General features: G+C 32.4%; 1 protein-coding gene and 1 long non-coding RNA gene across 7 annotated transcripts in view; one reads left to right on the forward strand and one right to left on the reverse strand.

Moving 5' to 3' along the window:
* The window catches only part of LOC149476604 (calpain-A-like), a 58,218-nt gene that overhangs the window by 21,058 nt on the left and 12,240 nt on the right, over window positions 1–24,920 (reverse strand). For 3 of the 6 annotated variants that reach the window (XM_089711695.1, XM_089711690.1, XM_089711691.1), the window contains exons 3-4: window positions 4,761–4,937; window positions 1,185–1,303 (exon numbers count right to left, since the gene is read on the reverse strand). In XM_089711695.1, coding sequence (XP_089567821.1) covers window positions 1,185–1,303; window positions 4,761–4,937 — 296 coding nt within the window. The other 3 variants (XM_089711692.1, XM_089711694.1, XM_089711693.1) reach the window with 3 other exon arrangements.
* LOC149476605 (uncharacterized) lies at window positions 20,597–21,939 on the forward strand. Its single transcript, XR_016317796.1, has 2 exons — window positions 20,597–21,407; window positions 21,658–21,939. It is a non-coding gene; the product is annotated as an uncharacterized LOC149476605 (long non-coding RNA).

The following is a 24,920-nucleotide window of genomic DNA, read 5'->3' on the forward strand; positions in this document are numbered from 1 at the left end:
GCGTTTTCAAAGGAAAACCCGCATAGTTCCCGTTCCCGTGGGATTTCCGGGATAAAACCTATCCTATGTGTTAATCCAAGTTACCATCTATATGTGTGCTAAATTTCATTGTAATCGGTTCAGTAGTTTTTACGTGAAAGAGTAACAAACATCCATACATCCATACTTACAAACTTTCGCCTTTATAATAGGATTAAGATAACAAAATACATTTTTTGGATGATTTATTACATTTTTCTTTTCAATTGTAAGACATTTATCACACACCAACACTAATTAAAGTGTTAGTGTAAGTGTGTGTGTAGTGTAAAATGCGTGTATTTGTATGTTATATAATAATTGTATATTTGTAGTTTCCTACTTTACATTAATTAAATAAAATATACATAGGATAATGTTTATCACTATGTCGGTTTATTCAGATTATGCTAAAACAATTAATTGTATTAACAGGAATTGTTATCACATTGGAAATAAACAATACATCCTATTCGATATGGTAATATGATTTTAAAAGGCATGGAAATATAAAAATAAAATGGAAAATATTATTTTAAAATTGCAAGGTCCAATACAAAACTAATATGTTATGGTTAGCTTAGGATTGCCGATAAATTAACGTGCATTCATTTAATACCTCTTCGGTATTTTTATATTAAAACAAAAATATACATAAATAATTCTAGCAAAATTTGCGATGCAGTGGAAAATATGAAAAATCCCAATGTACATGATAAAATGTTGGTAGATTTTTAGTACTACAAATTATCTAAATTTTTTAATACAGTTTCATACCATTAATCCATAGAAGTGTCAACATAAAAAAGTGTGTGTTCTGAGCACACGTGTCAGAAGTGAAACTTCTTTGACAAGATTCGATGATACCAAAATCATCACCTACTCCATGACGTGACGGTATAGCCATGACGCGACCTTGAAATTTTACTCTCAACGCGCCTAAAGAAGTTTCACTTAAAAAATACTATTTTCCAAGTTTAACAAAAAAAAAGAAGTGTGTCACTCGGGGACCGCCGCGGTAAAGCTATTGCATGCTATGCCTTCAAGCCACACCTCTGCGCCCGTCAGAGTGGGGAGCGTGAGGTTTTTCGTTACTAAATTTCTGGATTCGGTCCCCGCGCTCAAGGCCTGCGATAGAAGCTATGCAATATCTTAAAAATACTAACTTCCTATACAAAGTAAGATTCGCGACGGCAGCGAGCAGCCAGCAGTCACCCAATTCCCCTTGCTGGACATCGAATCGACTGTAGCCTTCCACGAAGAGCTGAGGGTCGTCGCATATTTCCTGTAATTTGCATGTAAAATATTATAGAAAAAGGTAAAATTAATCAGTTAAAGAATTGAAATGGTACATGTAAATGATTTTAAACAGTGACCCATAATTATAATTAAAGAAAATCTGAAAATTACCAAGTTTTATTTTCGTACATTTCAAATATATAAAAATGAATTGCAAAATGTGTTGGTAAGCGCATAACTCGAGAACGGCTGAACCGATTTCGATAATTCTTTTTTTATTATATTCCTTGAAGTACGAGGATGGTTCTTATGTAGAGAAAACGTAAATATGTACCACGGGCGAAGCCGGGGCGGACCGCTAGTTTCAAATATAATTATCGAATATTTTTAAATGGACTTCTACCCATAATGTACAATGTATATTATACTGTTTGTGTTACTCTTTCACGGAAAACGTACTGATGCATTTTGGATGAAACTTTACATTGATAAAGTTTATAATCAGAATAACACGTGAGGTTTAGAATTACTTGATTTAGCCGGCAGTTAATGTTCTGCCTTATTGCCCCTTGTACGTTTATCCTCTCAATAAAAAGTAAAAACCTTCCTTGTGCTTCAACAAAAACGTTGAAAAAGAATTAGGCGAATTGGTCGAGCCTTTTTCGAGTTGTACGCTCAGGAACACATTTGGTGATTCATTTTTATATAGATTGACAATAATTTGTTATCTATAAAAAGACACCGAATGTGGATTTGTAAAATGTAGTATTTTTAAGAAATTCCTTTTACCGTTGTAAACTTTAACAGGATTAAGATAGTATATTTATTGAGAAAATACATTATCGCATTATCCTTTGACAGCAATAAACTTACATCAGATTATTTTGTAATCATTATTAGACTGGGGTAGAAGCCTTTAAAAATAATGAAAAGATAAAAAAAATCGCAGTCGGATGAAACCCATTATAAAAGGAGGGGAATATGATGAAAATAAAAGGAAAAATAAATTACGGTCAATCCGAGTTCGGGAAGTGGGAGGGGGGAGGCTTTTAAGAGAAAAAAATGGTTTCTCTCGATTTCCGACAAAACTACAAGTCCTACAGAAAAAAGTTCAATGGCAAAGTTGTAGGTAATTAAAAGTTCTACAACTTTTGTATTCACAATTTTTTCACATAACCTCAAAATTTAGGTGAAAAATTCAAAAAACCAAGTTTTTGGTCTTTTATTTTTATCTACTTCAAAATTTATTGTTTTTCTACGAAATTTGGTGGAAACTTACTTTATTATGTCCCAAATACACTGTAATTTATTTGATTGAAAATATTTATTTTTTCGCCTTATTTTGAATTAATACCAAAAAAACAACCTAATTTTCAATCGAAAAGTCACCCGTCAAAATATCAGCTTTTATCAAAAACTGGGGGTGCCTTTTATTCATTGAAATCTCTACTTTCATATGATGTAAAAAAAATAAACACCACCATAGTAAATGTTCTCAGGAAATGCATACAAACAGTGTGAAAATGAGCTTTTACTAAATCAGGCACACTTCTCGAACTCTATATCTTCTCTTGTATCGGCTTTTCGGTAATATTTCAAAAGAAAAATAATTATCTGTTCTAAGTTTAATATTTTACAGCATATTCAAAAGCAAAATGATGTCGATAAAAACATTTCAGGTAGTTCGAGAAGTGTGCCTGATTTAGTAAAAGCTAATTTTCACACTGTTTGTATGCATTTCCTGAGAACATTTACTATGGTGGTGTTTATTTTTTTTTACACCATATGAAAGTAGAGATTTCAATGAATAAAAGGCACCCCAAGTTTTTGAAAAAAGCTGATATTTTGACGGGTGACTTTTCGATTGAAAATTAGGTTGTTTTTTTGGTATTAATTCAAAATAAGGCGAAAAAATAAATATTTTCAATCAAATAAATTACAGTGTATTTGGGACATAATAAAGTAAGTTTCCACCAAATTTCGTAGAAAAACAATAAATTTTGAAGTAGATAAAAATAAAAGACCAAAAACTTGGTTTTTTGAATTTTTCACCTAAATTTTGAGGTTATGTGAAAAAATTGTTAATACAAAAGTTGTAGATCCTTTTATTACCTACAACTTTGCCATTGAACTTTTTTCCGTAGGACTTGTAGTTTTGTCGGAAATAGAGAGAGACCATTTTTTTCTCTTAAAAGCGCCCCCCTCCCACTTCCCGAACTCATATTGACCGTAATTTATTTTTCCTTACATTTTTATCATATTCCCCTCCTTTTCTAATGGGATTCATCCGACTGCGATTTTTTTTTGTTTCAAAAATTATCTACTCTAGTCTATATACCTACTATAGCGAAAGGTTTTTTTTAATATGTAAAGGCTAGTTGAAGCCGGTGGTATCCGAAAAAGGGGAACCTACGTGCTAATCCAGACTTTAATCTATAATAATTAATCTATCTGTATATCACATTTCATCTTTACTATTAAAGCGTTTTAATGAAATACATTAGTTTACATAACATACAAACAATCGATTCGATTCAAAAGTGGATTGTTTATACAGGGTGTCCCACTGTTGGTATACTAAGCTCAAAGGAGGTTATAGTTTTGCATACGCTGAGTACGTAAAAAATAATTAAAAAATTCCAGATTCATTTTTTTTCAAATAGATGAATTCTTAAAACTCTATGTGTACACCCATAACAAGCGAGCCGCCCAACTTTGCCACCAGCACGTGAGCTATCTATCGTTTAAGATTATGTTTTCATAGATAAAATGCTCATATAAGAGAAGCGCTATATGCCGGCTGCGCGAAGCTAGAGAAGAAAACATGGATTTTCAGGAAAAATTTAGCAAAAAATTTTGGACGTAATTTTTTTTTAAGTAACGTGATCAGTGTATGCAAAACTACAAGTTCCTTCGCGCTTAGTATACCAATAGTGGGACACCCTGTATAGCAAATGACAGACAGAGTTAATGAAATGAAATAAAAAAGTTTGAGTCGATTATTATTTAAAAGTAAATGAATAGGTAGGTAATGAAATTAAATAACGTATTCTATGTTAAGTAAATTTTAAAGATACTGTAATACTTCGTATGTTATATTTACTATAGAGGTACCTATAATGAATCTATTTTACAGTTCGCAATTAGAACGTAGCAAATTGTTTGCAATTGGGTTCAATCAAATTGCATCTATTCACCTTTTATTCTTGTTAACAATGGAATTGCCTTTAATAATTTTACATTCATTTATTAAAACATACTACGAAATTTAACAAACACTGAAACACAGTTAAAAGGACGCTAATTCTATGGGTAATCTTTTTCAGGAATACGCCTATAACCTATGATTTTAACAATTATAATTGTGAAAGCATATACTTCTCTCATTTCATTTATATACAAAAACATCGTATTTATATGAGAACCATAAGAGTCTCTGCATTGGGGACAAAATATGACGATAAAGTTCATGAACTTCAATGGATAGTTTCAAAATAACTCACCCCAGGTCTTAACCAAGTAATTGGCCGATCCAATCTCTCCTTATAGTACAAACTACGATCAGTAGGAGGGAACTCCGGGTCGTCAAACAGTCTTCCTTCAGCCAAACACTGGGATCTTATCTCCTTGAAGTCCTGGTAAGTTGCTGGACCGAATGAGGAGGGACGGGATTCGCCGAGCTGTGAAACAAAAAGGGTTAAAATTATATTCTACTAGATTTCTGCCAGTGGCTTTATCCGCGTTTTCAAAGAAAAACCCGCATAGTTCCCGTTCCTGTGGAATTTCCGGGATAAAAAGTAGCCTATATCTTATTTCGGGTCTTCAGCTACCTACCAATTTTCATTGTAATCGGTTCAGTAGTATTTGCGTGAAAGAGTAACAAACATCCACCCATCCTCACAAACTTTCGCATTTATAATATTAAAGTAGGACTAGAGACCCGTTCCGGCTCCGTAAGGATGCTATTATGCATATCTATACTAATATTATAAAGCTGAAGAGTTTGTTTGTTTGAACGCGCTAATCTCAGGAACGACTGGTCCGATTTGAAAAATTATTTGTAGATAACCCATTTATCGAGGAAGGCAATTATAGGCTATATATCATCAGGCTAAGACCAACAGGAGCGGAGCAATGCGGGTGATTGGTGAATGCGGGTGACGGGTTTATTTATTTATTTTATTTATATTTATAGTAAAGACAGTTATTTGTAAACAATTATTTTGGATATGTTTGGAATTTGGATATGTAGTTCAAAATTGATTTTAAGATCGCATTGATTTTGTAACGTCTGATATCGTGAAAATAAATAATACTTCGGTTACTGTTTATTAGTAGTATCGTTATAATTTTTGGTCAATGCCTTCTCTGAAATTTATGAATTATTTCCCATAATATATATTTTTATCAGATAGCAACAGTGACTAATGGAATTTTGAGATAGCAAATCAAATATTACGATGCAAGTTTATCGAGAGTACTTTTTAACGTCATTTTTCCTCATATGCTTAATATTTTAACATAAAATTTTATTAAGATCACAGACCCAATACAGACGTTGTCCAGTCGGCATAAACATGTTACTTCCTTGGTAATACGGAGGATATTTCAATTTATTTTCAATGTTTTCTATCACCCGATACAACTTAATACCCGGAGATTTCGGCGCATCCGTTAGAGTGACTTTAGGAGATCCCAAACTATCTCTGTCGTACAAATATACTCCTCTATTTGTTACTACTTCTCGTTCTACTTTCAGAACTTCCTTTTTAACAAACACTGGATCTATAGCGACATTTTTTTTATCCTCTTTAGCCCAAAACGGTTTATAAGAGCTTTCCTCTCGAACTTTGGACTTCTTATATTCGAAATCTGACACTTTAGCAGTTTTAAAGTCTTTGAGAAACTTGGAGAAGAATCCATTGTCTTTTACACTTAAATTGCTGTTCGTAATTTCTCGCGTAGATTTACTAGTTTGTCGCGAAATCCTGCCAGATTTAGGGGATATTATAGACACTGATTTTCTCTTCCAATTCTCGACTACATTAGCTACACCAGATGTTGCATAGAACGTTGGAATGTGTCCGACATCTTCGCGTTTTAACTTCACACACGTCTCAGAGACCTCCATGTTTTGGGGATTTGTCAAATGAACTGATTATAGCAAAACGTTAAAACATCGTTTCCCTTGAGCTACTAATACTAATTAGTGACTGGACAATCCTATTCACATTATCTAAGTTAAACAAGACCCATAAATTGGAGTCCTTGTAACACATCCAAATAACTTTTGTTACATTTTTATTTGTTAAAAAAACTGTCCACTCGCTGTTGGCATAAAGTATTGACTGACTCTATGTTGATAACAAGTTATTAAGCGTAATGTTTGTATATACGTTGATAAAAAGTCGGAAGTCCATAGGGACATCACATAAAAAGTTTGCTATACATTATTGTGGGCAGAAATAAATTTCACCTTTCACACATTTACCTACATAGTAATTAAATAAACACATTTTATAGAATTATGGGCTAGTTTTGTTATTACTTATTTATAGACAAACATAGTTTTAGGTAGTGCATAAACACAAGCTAAAGTATTCCCAACTATACAGGGTGTCCCAAAAAGTAGTGATATACTGAAGCTGGGAGATAGAGGACTTAGAGGGCTATCCGAATCACCCCCATGTGTGTTATGCGATTTTTCGTATTTTCGGAGTTATTACATTTTTTTCAATTTTTCATCTATCGCCGAGTACGATGAGATTTTTATTTATGGTGACGTGAATTATTGCGCTAGATGCTTGATTTTTTTTTGTGTGCTAAGCTGAAAGATAGGCCAATTCAGTATGGTAACATTTACTATCGTTAAATCTTCGAATAGAATAAAAAAAAGAATTAAATGCCAAGAAAGATAAAATTACCCAGTATGTTCATAACTTCAAGGGCCCATAAAAAAATAAAATCACATAAAAAAGGTTTTCCATTTGGCTTTTAAAAACTTGCTCTATCGATCAGGTAGCTACCCTAAAAATTTCATTTTATTATTCTGAAGGCTTCAATCGAAAAATTGAAATCTAAATGTGGTAAGTGGAAAATTTTTATTAACATCATGATCATTAAAACCAATAAATAGGTGTTAAATTACCAGAATTTTTTTAAAATAGCCCCGCTGTTGCTCAATGCAAGTGCGACATCACCGTAAAAAGTTGTTTTTTTAATGTCTGAATGCTCTTTTATCATTTTAAATGGTTTCTTCTGCAACTATGAATTTCCGGGTTATTTCGTCCAAATTGTGGCAGTCTCTCGTCTTTGTAGTATTCCCACGGAAAAAATTCAGTAGGGTTTATGTCCGGAGATCGTGGAGGCCAGGCTAAAGGGCAAAAATACTCTGAAAGATGGATTGGTCGTTGCAGCCTGCGCATGCGCCGGTGATGCCTGCTTTAAAGCCTGGCCTCCACGGTCCCTCGACCTAAACCCCATTGATTTGTTTTAATGGGGATACTAAAAAGACCTTGGCCACTTGAGAGAATGCCACAATTTGGACGAAATAACCCGAAATTCATAGTTGCAGAAGAAACCATTAAAAATGATAAAAGAGCATTCAGACATTAAAAAGACAACTTTTTACGGTGATGTCGCACTTGCATTGAGCAACAGCGGGGCTATTTTAAAAAAATTCTGGTAATTTAACACCTATTTATTGGTTTTAATGATCATCATGTTAATAAAAATTTTCCACTTACCACATTTAGATTTCAATTTTTCGATTGAAGCCTTCAGAATAATAAAATGAAATTTTTAGGGTAGCTACCTGATCGATAGAGCAAGTTTTTAAAAGCCAAATGGAAAACCTTTTTTATGTGATTTTATTTTTTTATGGGCCCTTGAAGTTATAAACATACTGGGTAATTTTATCTTTCTTGGCATTTAATTCTTTTTTTTTATTCCATTCGAAGATCTAACGATAGTAAATGTTACCATACTGAATTAGCCTATCTTTCAGCTTAGCACACAAAAAAAATCAAGCATCTAGCGCAATAATTCACGTCACCATAAATAAAAATCTCATCGTACTCGGCGATAGATGAAAAATTGAAAAAAATGTAATAACTCCGAAAATACGAAAAATCGCATAACACACATGGGGGTGATTCGGATAGCCCTCTTGGTCCTCTACCTTCCAGCTTTCGTTCATCACTACTTTTTGGGACACCCTGTATAGAAACAAACACAAATAGTTATTTTTAAATAATATTAATGGCAGACGTGATCAGCCGTCATACATCTAAAACACCTATAACAACTATATCACTCCGAAATGATTGAACTTTACTAAAAATAGCTTCGCTTTTGTATGGAAAACTCACCTATTTGAAAATATACCCTCAGCTGACCAAGGGGCGTAAATAGCCCGCATAATAGAATTTCATGTACATTCGATCGTCACGACATTTGAAAAGTATTTTTTTTTAAATTCGCTAATTTACCATTTTAAAGGGCAAGCGTACTTTATTCAGAGGGAATAAGCAATTTATAATTTATAAATAAGCTATTGAATCCGAGCCTGGTCCACTGACCACCGTAATAGTTGATCTTGAACAACGAAGAACTTTTAACAGAACAAAAGAAGTTCTATTAACTCGCTAGAATTTACTTTGAACTCTCATAAATAGTGAAGCGCGTCACTCACCTGTCCTGTTACTAATGACCCGAAATTTTGTGGGTCATTTGTAACAGGATGGCGGTTCTACAGGGGTCTTAGTACGCAATGACAAAAAGAAAAATGATGGTCAGAACGCTGATACCGGATACCTTAAGATACTATAACGTTTTATATTAGAGAATCTTAACATAAAATATTATAGTATCTTCACCGTGTGTGACGCGCATTATTATTAATAACATCATCTGGTTTACCTACATAAGTACACGACAAAAACATTATCTGACTATACGATATTCAGTACACGGTTCACGACAAAAATATCGTAACGTTTTGTTGAAAACGGTCTTTTGAAAGTGACTACTAATCTATAGGTGCGCGGTACCGTGGGGGCTATTAAATAATTACTGTTGGAGGCAATTAGCTAAAAGGTACATAAACCTACTTGTGGAGGTGCCGAAGGGACAGTTAGAATGATTGCATTGTGTCATATGGAGGTACGTAATATGTGTAAATTAATTAATTATTTCTCATAACTGATCTCATTTATTTTTCATTTAAATTAAATTTACATTTTAACTGTATGTTTGACATAGTTTTTTTTAGTATTATTTGCTATAACTAATATAACAACTAACAACCACGTCTTGTTTTCGCTAAATTATGTCAATATTTTCTTCTTACCTTATTTTAAAATAATTAATTAATAAGCATTTTATTTCAAAATTAATAACTAATTTTTTGACAACCCTATTTCACATATTATGGATTATTAGATCATCTGCGTTATCGTTTTAAACCTTGTCGATACTATATCGATAAAATTCACAATGATATGGTTTTCGGAGTAATTGTCAAGGTCTCGTTTATGACGAATTTTTTTTATTTGATGCCATAAAACATAATATGGTCATCAATCTGTATGAAATCATTGTGAAGCTTACATAAAAATAAATTTTCAAATTCAGATTACATATTTTGTTTAAAGTTTCGTAGGTACAAAAAGCTTCAGTTGATGAATAATCTTCTCTTTGTTGATGTTTATAAATACAATATATCTTAATACTATTATAAAGGCGAAAGTTTGTAAGGATTTATGGATGTATGGATGTATGGATGTTTGTTACTCTTTCACGTAAAAACTACTGAACCGATTACAATGAAATTTAGCACACATATAGAGGGTAACTTGGATTAACACATAGGATAGGTTTTATCCCGGAAATCCCACGGGAACGGGAACTATGCGGGCTTTCCTTTGAAAACGCGGGCGAAGCCGCGGGCGGAAATCTAGTATTATATAAAACTCAAAGGTGACTGATATAGTGATCTATCAACGCACAGCCCAAACCACTGGACGTATATCGGGCTGAAATTTGGCATGCAGGTAGATGTTAGGACGTAGGCATCCGCTAAGAAAGGATTTCCCGAAATTCTTGCGGGAACGGGGAAAAACGGGGATGCACGTACAAAATCGTGGGCGGAAGCTAGTTATAAAAGACACAAAACTAACAAGTCCCCATTGAAACTTAGAAACATGTAGGTATATTTTGGACGTGTCTCTAAAAATGACTTACTAACGTATGACGAATGGTGCGTCACATAGCTGCCAAATTTTGTAATAAATGAGGGTAGTCATAATTAATATATAATAGTGTTATTATACTTGGGCTAATTGTTTAATCATCGCGAATAAACTAATTAACATTTGCTATCCGTTATTATGAACGTGACAGTAGGTACCTTAGCCGGTAGCCCTAAGGGAAATTCATTCACAATTAAATGTATTAAAATAAGAATAGTTTATTCTTTGTATCATGCAAAAGTATGAAATTCAATTGTGCAATTTATTAACAGTGCACTTACATCAAATGAGCGAATAATCATTCTGATCCCCCTATTTCAAATTCGTTTAATGTAAACAGGCATATAAAGAAAAAAAAATATAGGTGCCTATATAAAATCATTATTTTTAGTTTGTATGTACTTTAATGAGCTTTAAAAGCTCACTTCACTCGTGTCTTTGAACTTATATCGAGCAGAGCATAAAAATATTGGAGTGCTCATCATATCAGGACTGCTAATTTTATTATACTCTATAGGTAGTTTCTATGAATAATTTCAGAAAGTTTTAGAAATATTTCTGGCCTGGGAACTACAATTCTTCTGAAATGAAAATACATTTGATTTACAATCCACATTCCACTAATTTTTTATTATCATGATTCATTGTTTATTTGTAAAATCGATTAAGGACTCAAAAAGTCGTGTAACGACCGTCTAGACTGGTCTAGAGTCTAGACTACACTCGAACTCCCCTTATTAAAAAGGTAACGTCTAGACAAGGGGATGTTTATATTATTATATTTAGGAAGTAGTAAAAGTTCGTAGTTTTAGCTAGTTTTTTATAGGAAGAGGGATTGTAAAAGCTGCAATCTATTATTTGATTCCAAAGTTTCGAATTTGCATTAATGTAAGTTATTATAAAGATTTCTGAGATAGTAAGTGGTATGAATGACATCATATGAGAAAATTATTTAAAAACGGAAAATACATGCATTGTATACATAAGATAATAAATGAAGTTACAATTATTTTTGTAAAATGCACTAAAATAAAACTTCGTTTTAACTATCATGGCATAAACCTCACAAAAAAAATATTATAGCCATTGCATTAAAGATTTTTAAACGTTGTGTTTTCTGAATTAATCGAATCGCATTAGAAAAGTACACGACCTACCCAAACCTGTTTCCACTTGCGATATCAGGATTTATATTTAGTTATCTCTTTAGGATTTGCCATCATTGTCTAACTTTTATTTATTTGCATAAGATATCGTTAATGTTTTCTATAATGATCTTGCACATTCTGGCAGATTGTCAACAAAACGAATATTTCGACGCTAAGGAGTCATTTAAATTTTACTTGGAGGTAAGTAATTTAAAATTTTGTAAGTTTACTTTTCAACCGACTTCAAAAAGGAGGGTCTAAATTAGACTATATTTTTTTGTGTTTGTTTCCTCAGGGCTTTCGACTGAGTGAAATTTTGATGTTTCTTTTTTTATTGGATAACTAGCGTCTTTCCAGTGGGTCCTATTTAAATTTGGTCTTACTCTGACCATTTTCCGGCGGTTTAGTGTTTTGTTAAAAATAATATTTAAGCTACTATACATGAAACTCGATCATCTAATCCTGTGACTATAAGACAAGAAAAAGGTGTGGGTGTTAATTGATAACAACCGTCGTAATCCAAGTCGGGCAGACGTCAGTTATCTAATTCAGCATCAAGTTACGTAGATCGTGGGAACTGAGATAATTCTAAAACAGTATTACAATATCTATAACTAATGCTTTACAAGGCTTTACGTACGAATTGTACGGACTACGGATATTGTTTGGAAGTTTGAGCATAAAAATTTGCATGTATCAAGTCTGAAATAACTTTAAGTATATAGGTACTAATGCAGATATTGTTGTGTATACTGTGAACTAAATAGTAATGAAGTGGCGCTTTTTCTTTTTATCGACTGTGGACTATCTACTCATTCACGGTGAGTATTTGTATACGATATTTAATTTTAACACGTTTGGACTTTGGTTTGGGAAAGAAATCATATCGAAATTATGAATAAAGTACATCTATATTTATTTATCTCAGTTCACAACCTTTTGGCTTTAATCTTCCTTCTTTATTTACTCCATAGTTTCTACTTATTACACTATTCAGATACAAGGATTCTTATCCAAGACTTCCGACATCACACATTATCCTACTAACATTATTGAAATAAAAATTCATTTGTTCATTATGCATAATATAATAAGCGGTGTTATAAACCCACTTGACAATTTTCTAGTTAGATGAAGCAGTTACATACAACAGTAGGAAACTATAGTAGTCCGTTTTCTTATGGGCATGCTTGTATGGAAAGGTATACATTTTTGAGTAAAGCAATGAAATTTGGTTCGAATATTGTACTCGTCCACCTAAGCCCAAATTGCCTGGTAGCCAGTGTCTACTCCCCGGCAGAAGGGAGGGAGGGGGGGTTATAGAACAGAGCGCCCGGCGCTCGGAAAAAAAATTCTGGCGGATTCATTTGGCCCTTTGAGTCGAGTTTGGTGTCGTTATCAGGTAACTAGATGATGCCCGATTCATTCCCCATACCAGTTTTTTAGGGTTCCACAGCAAAATATGTCACAATCTTTAAAATAATAAACTTTTGGCAGTGGCAAAATCCAAACAAACCAGTATATTTTTATATTTTTGTATGAAACTTGGTTTATAAAAAAATACTGTCTGAAAGGCCATCTCATGCAGATTATAAAAACATTAACATATAACATATATCTTACCATTTTCAATATGAAATAAATTATAGAAAGTACAGGAACGTTCGTCAGCGCAGCGTAGGGCACGGCTAATAGACCCGAAAAATAAGCAATAACATAATACAAAAACCAGTCAAGTGCGAGTCTGATTCGCCCATCGAGTGTTTCGTACTTATTTGTCCTATACCATGTTATCTTGTCTGGTAGGACCTGGTTAACTGATACACACACACTTTCGTCTTTATAATATTAGTGTGATTTTTAATCATCTTTAAATTATAAATGAAGTCAGATAACATTGTTAAAAATAAAGATATATAATAATAGAACGTTTTTAAATTAATAATAATGACAACCACCTCCACAATTACATAATTCGGTACATTTGAGCTGGTGTATAAAACACTTCAATCTGGAATTGCAAGATTTCACGCACCGACATCTTATCAATTCAAAGCTTCTCTTATCTTTTTATTTCAGATGGGCAAGGAATACAGTAGCACCTCTATAAGTCGAATATCAAGGGAGACGCCAAAAAATTCGAGTTATAGAGTTTTCAACTTATGGAGGATTTCGACTTAGGCGGATTTTGATTCGACATAAAGAGTTTGAGGTTTATTCTTATAAATTTTGAGTTAGAGAGGTAAAATAAATTGAAATTCAACTTGTAGAGGTGACAAATATGTTTTTATTTATTATAAACCAACATTATTTCAAATCATTAATTTAAAATAAAAAATACTGATGACTTTTTTAATGCCAATTAAAAAATTCAGTATGTATTTTTTTTGCTTTAGATAATTTGGTTGTTCTCTAGCATTTTATAATCTATAAAGAGCAGAAAATTATTCTTCTTTTCTCAAAGATACTGGTTTGTTTTATAAAATTTCGTAAGGTATTCAATGCGGTTCTTGCCTCTTTGATGGAAACCCATGGAGCGCATGTACTATTTACGTCTTCTATGTCATCTTAATCATTAGTATCGGTTTTCTGAGCTACTGAATCGATAATTTCGTCATCAGATACTTAACGCAAACACGTGTTTCGTGAGCCATAAATTAATTATCGTATACTCCGAAAATGTTTTCTAAGAAACAATAGTGTACTTGCACAAGTTCTTAAAGTCGGTAACTTATTTTTGTTCGAACAATAGAGGTAATAAATTCCAAATCATCAAGTTATAAAGGTTGTAAAATAAAACGTTGCTATGTTTGAGATACAGAGGTCAAATTTGATTTTTTCGAGTTATAGAGTGAAAATATGTACCAAAATGGCTTGGAGGGACTCTGTGATTATTTCGACTAGCAGAGGGTCAAAATTTCAAGTAATAGAGGTTTTCGTGTTTGAAGGGAAGGGAACAAAACATTTTTTCGAGATTTGGAGGTTTTTGACTTATTTCTTATTTCGACTTAACGAGGTGCTACTGTATTTTGATTTTTTTAGGTCCCTAAATATATACAGCCTGTAAAACTGCCTATAAGGTGTGTTGTTAAAGGGCAGCTTCTGTGGGAGGCAAATTTTCGATTTGCCTGTCCGTTTTTGTTAAAAATTTGTTTGCGACCCTCATTTACTGTCACAGCGGGGTACAATGTGAAAAACAAACATGTACTTATAATAATTATAAATAAATATAAGTTCTGGATAAGATTATCCTTAAAATATCGTGAACGTCCTTACCTATCATGCATTGTAATCACAAACTTTTCAATTTCACTGTCTGCATATTTGACACTGTAAAGTGCTTCAAATCCTCGTGTGACATTCGGATATGCCTTCCATACCTCAAATGCATGTGTACCTATAGTTCTTTTAGACCTTCTAGCTTGGAATACATGATATTCTGTACTAGCCATATCTGTCGACTGTTCTTAACATTATTTTGGCTACTACTACTATATCGTGTGTTCCAAAGCTAGAAGGTCTAAAAAAACTATAGGTACACATGCATTTGAGGTATGGAAGGCATATCCGAATGGCACACGAGGATTTGAAGCACTTTACAGTGGCAAATATGCAGACAGTGAAATTGAAAAGTTTGTGATTACAATGCATGATAGGTAAGGACGGTCACGATATTTTAAGGATACTCTTATCCAGAACTTATATTTTTTTATAATTATTTTCAGTAACTACATGTTTGTTTTTCACATTGTACCCCGCTGTGACAGTAAATGAGGGTCGCAAACAAATTTTTAACAAAAACGGACAGGCAAATCGAAAATTTGCCTCCCACAGAAGCTACCCTTAAACAACACACCTTATAGGCAGTTTTACAGGCTGTATATATTTAGGGACCTAAAAAAATCAAAATATTCCTGGCCCATCTGAAATAAAAAGATAAGAGAAGCTTTGAATTGATAAGATGTCGGTGCGTGAAATCTTGCAATTCCAGATTGAAGTGTTTAATACACCGCTCAAATGTACCGAATTATGTAATTGTGGAGGTGGTTGTCATTATTATTAATTTAAAAACGTTCTATTATTATATATCTTTATTTTTAACAATGTTATCTGACTTCATTTATAATTTAAAGATGATTAAAAATCACACTAATATTATAAAGACGAAAGTGTGTGTGTATCAGTTAACCAGGTCCTACCAGACAAGATAACATGGTATAGGACAAATAAGTACGAAACACTCGATCGGCGAATCAGACTCGCACTTGACTGGTTTATGTTTTATGTTATTGCTTATTTTTCGGGTCTATTAGCCGTGCCCTACGCTGCGCTGACGAACGTTCCTGTACTTTCTATAATTTATTTCACATTGAAAATGGTAAGATATATGTTATATGTTAATGTTTTTATAATCTGCATAAAATGGCCTTTCAGACAGTATTTTTTTATAAACCAAGTTTCATACAAAAATATAAAAATATACTGGTTTGTTTGGATTTTGCCACTGCCAAAAGTTTATTATTTTAAAGATTGTGACATATTTTGCTACGGAACCCTAAAAAACTGGTATGGGGAATGAATCGGGCATCATCTAGTTACCCGATAACGACACCAAACTCGACTCAAAGGGCCAAATGAATCCGCCAGAATTTTTTTTCCGAGCGCCGGGCGCTCTGTTCTATAACCCCCCCTCCCTCCCTTCTGCCGGGGAGTAGACACTGGCTACCAGGCGATTTGGGCTTAGGTGGACGAGTACAACATTCGTACCAAATGGCATTGCTTTACTCAAAAATGTATACCTTTTCCCATAAGAAAACGGACTATAGTAATTACATATGTACTATGACGCATTCAACCTTGGCGGAAACCGCGACATCAAACGACTGTGCGTGTATAATGTTTAAATCTTATGCGTTTATCTGGTAACGTTAATTCAGCGGCATTTAGAAATGATGTCGTGTCTGATGATGTAGATAGAATACGTAGTTATATACATCATGCTAATATACTATATGTAGACGTATTTCTAAAAGTTCGAACGAATTTTTGAATTTCGCGTGAAAATTGCATGAGAAATTCGACTAAACCACAGTAAATAGATAAGAAACAGTACGGAAACTATCTAAAAAACGTTCACTTCGAAATGCCTCACTCATGCAAACATGCGTATCGAAGAGACTTTTAAGCAGTAAATAATCGCGGTATTACCAGTAGTGCCATCTATAACGTAAAAAACTCTTCTTCCAACGGCCGTGGAGTATCTCGTAAGGTTACGCCGTAATGACAAGTTAAAGATAAATCAACGAAAAGGCTTAGTTGCTTTACTGGTCGCAAATTATGAAAATACTGAAAAGCTTCTCGTTAGAATAGGCGATATTGAAATCCAGGAGCTTTTATAAGCCAGTGAACATGAAGCCAAGGCAAGAAAATGCCGTAAACAATATCGGATACTTCTAAACAATAAACACGACAATCAAATATGAGATACTGTCACATAATGCAAACAAACATGACTGATTGCGCAAACATTTCGCATTTCACTGGTGTCATAATGCATAATTAATTATTCTATTGTACCAAGAACTAACTCAAATCCATCAATTCCATTGAAATGATGTGAATGTGATATCAGATTTCGAATGCTATTGAATGAAGGATGTATTCTTTTAGAATGGCTGTGTTTTTGAAATTAAAAAAGTTGAACTAATTAAAAACTTTGTCTTTCAGCTTTCTGCAGTTGTATAGCTACCTATGATGTCGTAGTTAATCTGAATATTGCAAATACCGTGCTATTGCAAGCAAATTATTTGCACAAAAAAAAAATATTTAAGTTTATTATTAAAGTCTGCCCTTCGAAGCCATAATCATTTCTCAGCACAGTAGTTCGCCATTAAAAACATCGGAATTTCTTTTTATAACAGCAGCCGTAAACCCTTTTTATAGAAAGTTATAAATAACAGTTAGTCATTTTCTTAAAACTGCGAACGGGAAGGTTTGAATTTTTTCGATTCTCTTAGACTAACTATATAATTCATTAAAAAATCATGTGAACGAACTAGGTGGGTGTATTAAAATCGATTATCTTATTTACTCATTGAATTCTACTGAAGTTGAGGTCAAATCGTCATATTTTTTTAATGCGAAGTTTAAGCGGAAATTCTGGTAGTAATTTTTATTAGGAGACTGGTGTTTATTATGTATCTTGCGATATTTAATATCACAATTACTTAATACATATATATTTTAGAATATTAATTTAGATTTTTTTCACTTTTATAATATTTGTCTAGCTCTGCTTGCTTTGATAAAAAACTTTATGGTAGGGAGGCACAAACTGTTTTGGTTTACAAACAAATATGCAATCAAAAGGATAAAGAAGTATAAATAATAAATAGAAAATTGTTCATGGAATTCTTATTCTGCCTTCTTCTTATACTGTCTGTAATCTGTATACTGTATTGAAAAGTTTTTAACTACATAGGTACACTAAAGGTTTTCAAAAATTGTCTGAATCATCATACAAGTTAGTGATTAATCCACTAATGTTAATTAAATTCAATTTAGACAAAGGTTCACCTCAATATGAGTTCACGTGAATGAGACACCAATTTTACGAAAAATTAATTTACTAAATCTAAATGTATACCTACATAATATTATACTTATGATAAATTATTGAGTGTAATATGCAAATTTTTCATACTAAAGTAAAGTTTTTACAGGTAAAATAGCTGTTACTTTAGATTTTCCGCTTTGGAAGAAAATTTCATAACAATTGAATTGGATAGGTATCAAGCTAATGTTCATATTATGAAAACGGAAAAACACTAATTATGCATAGAATTATTACATAACATTTTTAATTCAATTGGAAATGATTTAACTTATTGTTTTAATTTTTCTCAAAGTCATTTGAATTTTTTATTGTACCATTTGTTTATTTATTTTTGGTAAGTATAAATAACATCTTACAGAGCATGTAGGTACTTATGTATAATATAAAATACCTCGTATGTCTAAGCTATAAATATTCTAAATAAAACAAAACCCAACATACCACTTTATAATTCTTAATGCTCGGCAAAAACCGTTTCTCTTCAGTCTCCTTTTTTTGGAACACTTCATTGATGATATTCCCCAAAGCCTGAGCACCATATTGGAATAAAGCTTGTCCGCCCTGATTCAATATCTGTCTTCCCGCGCCTTGCAAAAGCGCGCCAAAATCGGCGCCGCCATTTTGCGCCATAACTTTCACTTACACTACACTATGGTTCATTTCACTATGACATTTTGGGTTGACTGTTGAAAAAAAGGTTTTATATTTTTACTATGTTTTGAAGCTGTGTTGTAGGAAGAATTCGTTTTTCTTTAGAAAATTTTACATAATATACTAACTCAACATTCTTCTAAATTGCATTGTTATTAAATGCTCTAAAGTTCTTGGCTGTATTCCACAGTTAGTTTATAGAATTTTCTAGACTATAAATAATATATTTTCCTATACACCAGCATCAGTATAATACTGATGTAATACTGAATACAATTCAAACTATGATTACAAGACTACACGGTCCTATTATTGTATGACATCACTGTAGAAACATGTTAATTAGCCTATGATTTTCATATAAATTTTTATCTCTGTAATTACATATGGGTATGTGTGACTGAGAACAAGTAAGCATTTGAATAGAAAATATTTATAGATATTATTGAACAATAATAGTAAGATATTTGAAAATATGTAGTGATTTCTTAAATATTGAGATACGCTATAAAAAAGCTCACGGGTATAATTTTAGTGTGCTCTGTTAATCAAATAATTAATAATAACATTATTTTGGCTCAAGTCAAATTTCGATGTACCATTTACTGTTCTATCTTACAATTGATAAGGAGATAAAAACTGTAATGACTTGACTTCAAATAACAATTGGTAATATGAAACATACTTTTATATTCCTTATCTGAAGTAGGTATGTCTAATTTTTTAGGAAACCTTGTGCCAAAGAATTTCATTTAATCATATATTCAAATAATATGTGAAGTGATGTTTACATTACGCACTAATTATGAATTTTAAAAGTATTTGATGTCTTCAAATTTATAAACAAAGCATACTGGTATTTAAGCGCCTAATGACATGTTGTCAACGACTTTATCAAATTATTAATTATTGTATCTCATAATAATAAACTGATAAGTATATCGTAATTGATAATATACAGAACAGATTGATAATAAAATGCTTCAGGCATAACATCCCGGCTTCAGTGTTTCAGTATATACATTAAATGTTTTCAATTACATACAATGCTATGCTCTTATAGGGCTCATTTTTAACCATGTGAATTCTTAGTTCAAAGTGCCACATATCTAATTTCACTCGTACTTATTTGTATGGGCGGTGGTCTAATAGGCGAAGTGAATTGCTTACCAAAATTTGGGTCAATGATAAAACGAAACAAGTAACAGTGGAAAAGCTGTTGAGACACTCGAATTATTTTATACACCGTTGATTAATTATCGCCACAAATCTAACTACGGTGAGGTCATCTGGAAACCAAAAATATGTAAATCTTTACGTTCTATGTCGCTTTATAGTGATTGTTCAACTCCATATCAATAGGAAATCGTCACACGTAACACAACAATAGTCGCAATTATTCTTCCGAACGAATTCTTCCCACAATAACACAGAAATTTATTTAAAAATAAATAATTTCAACACACAACCGTACCATGAAATCTTGGACGAAAATTGACAGCTTATAATCCAACCTGTTTGTCAATTACCTTCCCAACAAACAAAGTCTATAGAGCGCAGGACAACATAAACTAGTAGCATTATACCGCAAGATTCTTGCCAGCATCCAGAATGACGTAAGACTTTATACAAAGTTCATGCTGCGGACGACGTCATTCATGGACCAGTGCAAACTTAGCACCCCATCTATGGAATTTTGGGTCGAAAATGACCTTGATCGTTAGGTCCCCGTTAGGTCCTTTAAGGTCCACCAATTTTTTCGTTAGGTCCCCTTTAGTTTTTTTTTTAATAATTTTTTAAATTTTAGGTATAAAAAAATTACACTTTAGCACCCCATCCATAGAATTTTGGGTCAAAAATGACCTTAATCTATAGGTCTTCGTTAGGTCCTATAAGGTCCCACAATTTTTTCGTTAGGTCCCCTTTAGTTTTTTTTTAAATATTTTTTTTTTAATTTTGGGTATAAAAAAATTACACTTTAGCACCTCATCCATATCAAAATTGGCGAATTTTATCAAAATCGTATTCTTTACCGTTAGGTCCGTATAGGTCCATCATTGAAATTGTTAAATTATTTATTTTATTAAAATCTATATATTTATAAGAAAGTCGTGTTAGTTACTCCACTTATAACTCAAGAACGGCTGAACCGATTTAGCTGAAAATTGGCAGGGAGGTAGTTTAGAGCCAGGAGAAGGATATAGGATACTAAATATGTACCACGGGCGAAGCCGGGGCACTAGTTATAAAATAATTGAAACCTGCGCATGCGCCTTAGAGCATTAAGACATGCGCACATCATACATAAACAGCGCGAAATTTAAATTGGTATCGTTTCATTTATTAAATCAATAAATAAATCTATACTAGTCACGTCTGGTTCGAAAGATGAGACTGGCTTTTTATTTCGAAAATTTATTTGGCAACACTTAACAGTTAACTGTCATTAAAACCTGAGTTGTTGATGTGTCAAAGCTTGTCAAAGTGATTTTATTTTCTGCGATTTTAGCTTAGGATTTTAGTGATTTCTAATAATTGAAAACTGAGTTGAAAACATGACGAAAACTTTAAACTATGATTAATAAATTTAAAAAGAAACAATTTGAAAGAGATGTAGTTTTCAAGGAAAAACACACAGTGTGACTTGATATTTTGATACTTTTCATCTTGATTGCATTGCACATTATATGATTTGTTTAATATTATTATTATTATTTTGCATGGATGATACCAGTAATCCAGTTATAAACTATTAAAGCAACAATATAAAATTGAACGATCTGTCCGTTCAAAATGTTTAAAGACACAAAATCAGTATCTCAACGAGATTTCTTCTATGACCGAACCATGTTATTCATGTTGAAGAGCAGTACAAAAAAAACAAGATGGAATAACTGCAGAAATGGAAGAGTTAATGATGTCAGAGATAATGATAGTGATTCTTATTCTTTATTCGCGGCTGAACGCGGCTTTTAGATTTAATATGATTATATTGATTAAACAAAATTTAATTGTATTTTATTATGTGTTTTATTACTTTCACTAGCTGTTCTTTTTTTTATCTGTATCAGATAACTGTACCAGATTACATATATATAATATTATATAGATGAAGAGTTTGTAGAGGTTGTTAATCTCTCAAAAAAACAAAGCTCGTAATAATAAATTAAAGTATCAAAACTTTATTTCCAACTATAACCTAAGTTACCATTAGGTTACCTTAATATGATGATTTTTTGAATTTGCCGCCTTTTCCAGTCTTATCTTTCGTTAGCCGGACTATCACCACAGTATCACCATATTTCCTACAGTATGGCGACGAATGTACTTGTGCAGAGAAACGGAGGGGAACTGGCGGGGGGTCGGGCGACGCGGGCCGCTTAATGCAATCACGCTGAGTTTGCATTAACTATCGCGAAAGGACGACGCAGTCGTATTTTTTGTGTAATAATTTTATTATACATAGGTACTTACATATTCTATTATGGCGCGCAAAAACTGTTCCGTTTACGGATGTAAATCTACATTGAAATCCCAGAAGGAAACAATATTTCAGAAAGATTGTATTAATAATTGTATCTGTTGAATTAAAATCAAAGCTATGTATATGTTGTCCTCATTATTTTCTAATCAGATTGTACATCCCAATGCGAATGCATTACTTCTTAAATGGTATAATATACAATTAAGAACATCCAAAAATAAAGTGTCCACGTAAATAATATTTAGCAGTGCAATATCTGTAATTATATATTTATGAACAAATGATTACATCAGATTTAATAATCGCAATTATTTTGAATGTACATATGAATAAATGATTTCATCATAATATTAATAATCACAATTGTTTTATTTCCCATTTGTTGCAACCCTAGCGTATTTTCGTGTGGCAGCGTAAGTACCTACGCTGGCGGCGGCATCGCGCGACATCAAAGGCGTTTCCTTACTGTAGGAAATAATATTGTAATACTGTGCTATCACTATCATTATTATATTATATACATAGTATAAAACAAAGTCGCTTTCTCTGTCCCTATGTCCCTTTGTACGCTTAAATCTTTGAAACTACGCAACGGATTTTGATGCAGTTTCTTTTAATAGATAGAGTGATTCAAGAGGAAGGTTTATATGTATAATAACATCCATTAAATAGTGGAGAAGTACTGCTATTTTTGAGGTTTCTAATGTGATGTCGTAAAAAATTACCAGCCTTACTTATAAAAACTGACTGATCTGTTGCATAAACACCTCTCAGTTAAATAACTCTCAACTCCTTAAACAATGATTAAAATAATCTTAGGTACTTATAAACCTATCTCAGCAGTCTCTCAACTAAGTTACGTCAATATATGTATTTTTTTCTAGTAACATTATCGAAATAAAACCCGCTATTCACGTAAAACTTGACTAAAAATGTACTTTTTGACAAATATGAATGGTAGACTTTATTTTGTATGACGTTTAACTGACAGGATATTGATAACTTTCAAATTTCAAACATTTGTACAGATTTGAGATTTTTGATAAATTCAAATTCAGTTTTAATTTAAAATGAGTTCAATGATCAATAAACATTCTCGTTCGACGAATTGGAGTGAGGAGGATAAGGTACGTAATGTACACAAGAAATCTAATAGAATGTACTTATTTCCTTACATGTTTTAATGCTTATTAATAAATATATATTGCTCTTTAGAAAGTGCTTCGAAAATAATTAGTGCTCGAGCGAGCACATATTATATTAGAGAATAAGGATACGTCGACTAATACAAATACAGCAAAAAAACTTGCATGGGAAGATGTTTTGTCTTGGTTATTTTAGTTTTACTTATTCTAACAGTTTCTTGTATTTAATAAATTGTTACAGTGTAATAACATTATTATTGTATTTATATTTCAGTTATAATATCATTTCACTCCATAAAAGGGACTTAAGCCAAATACAAAATCAGTGGAGGAATTTGAAGAAAGCTAAGGCTTCGGAACACAAATTTAGAACGGCAAGAAACATGACAGGCGGGGGACCTCCGCCACCAAGTCCTCCGCCTGAAGATCAAGAGCTTATAGCAGCTCTTCCTAATGAGTTTGTGGTTGATAACAATCCTTTCGATAGCGATGCAACACATGGCCAACAGGTTTATATTTTTTACATTTTCTACTGCTATTATTCCTTAATTTGGAATATCCATTAAGGGATAATAGCGCTATGCATATATAGTTTTTTATTGTGAGATTGAGTAATTATATTTTATATATTTATAGGAAGTTACTAAGGAGTCTGCTGATGATACATTGAAATTGAATGAAAATGATGAAAGCACTGCACATGCATAGGTAATCATATTATATAATAATTTGTATAATATTTTTATCAGTTATGTTATACAAAAATATCAGTATTATAAATAAAATTTATATTATTTTAAAATAATTATTATTTTTTTATTTTTAGCCTGAATTGCCAAATTTCTCCACTGAATTGCCACGTATAAATCCTACACATCATATTTTCAAAGCTAAACCAAAAAAAACGTAAGTATGTAATGTTGAAAATAGAATTTCATGAAATTTCCTGTGCTTATTGTTCAGCTGTGATTTATGTGAAATAATGTTTAATGTTTATGTTATTTTTACAGTGGGAAATCAAATTCCAATTACGAGCATCAATTATTCCTCCTTGCAAAAAAAAGCAGGGAGGAATTAATGAAGCAACAACAAGAGTTGCATCTATTAAGAATAGAGCAAGAGAGGGAGCTTCACCTATTAAGAATAGAACAAGAGAGGGAGCTTCACGAGAAGAAGCTCCAAATACTTGCATTAGAGGAGGAATATTTAAAAAAAATAAATTTTGAAAAATAATAAAATATGGTTTTTATTGATTAAAATAAGTTTCAATATAAATGGCCCTGTTTATATTTTCGTCTTCATCTTCTATATTATCAGGGATAGTTGGATCGATTAATAATTGATTTTCAAGGCCTGAAGGATCTAGAA

The sequence above is a fragment of the Colias philodice genome, chromosome 27 (assembly GCF_061535455.1).
Source record: "Colias philodice isolate Cphi_HAF_F1 chromosome 27, ilColPhil1 Martin Lab GWU primary, whole genome shotgun sequence".
NCBI classification, from domain to species: Eukaryota; Metazoa; Arthropoda; class Insecta; order Lepidoptera; family Pieridae; genus Colias; species Colias philodice.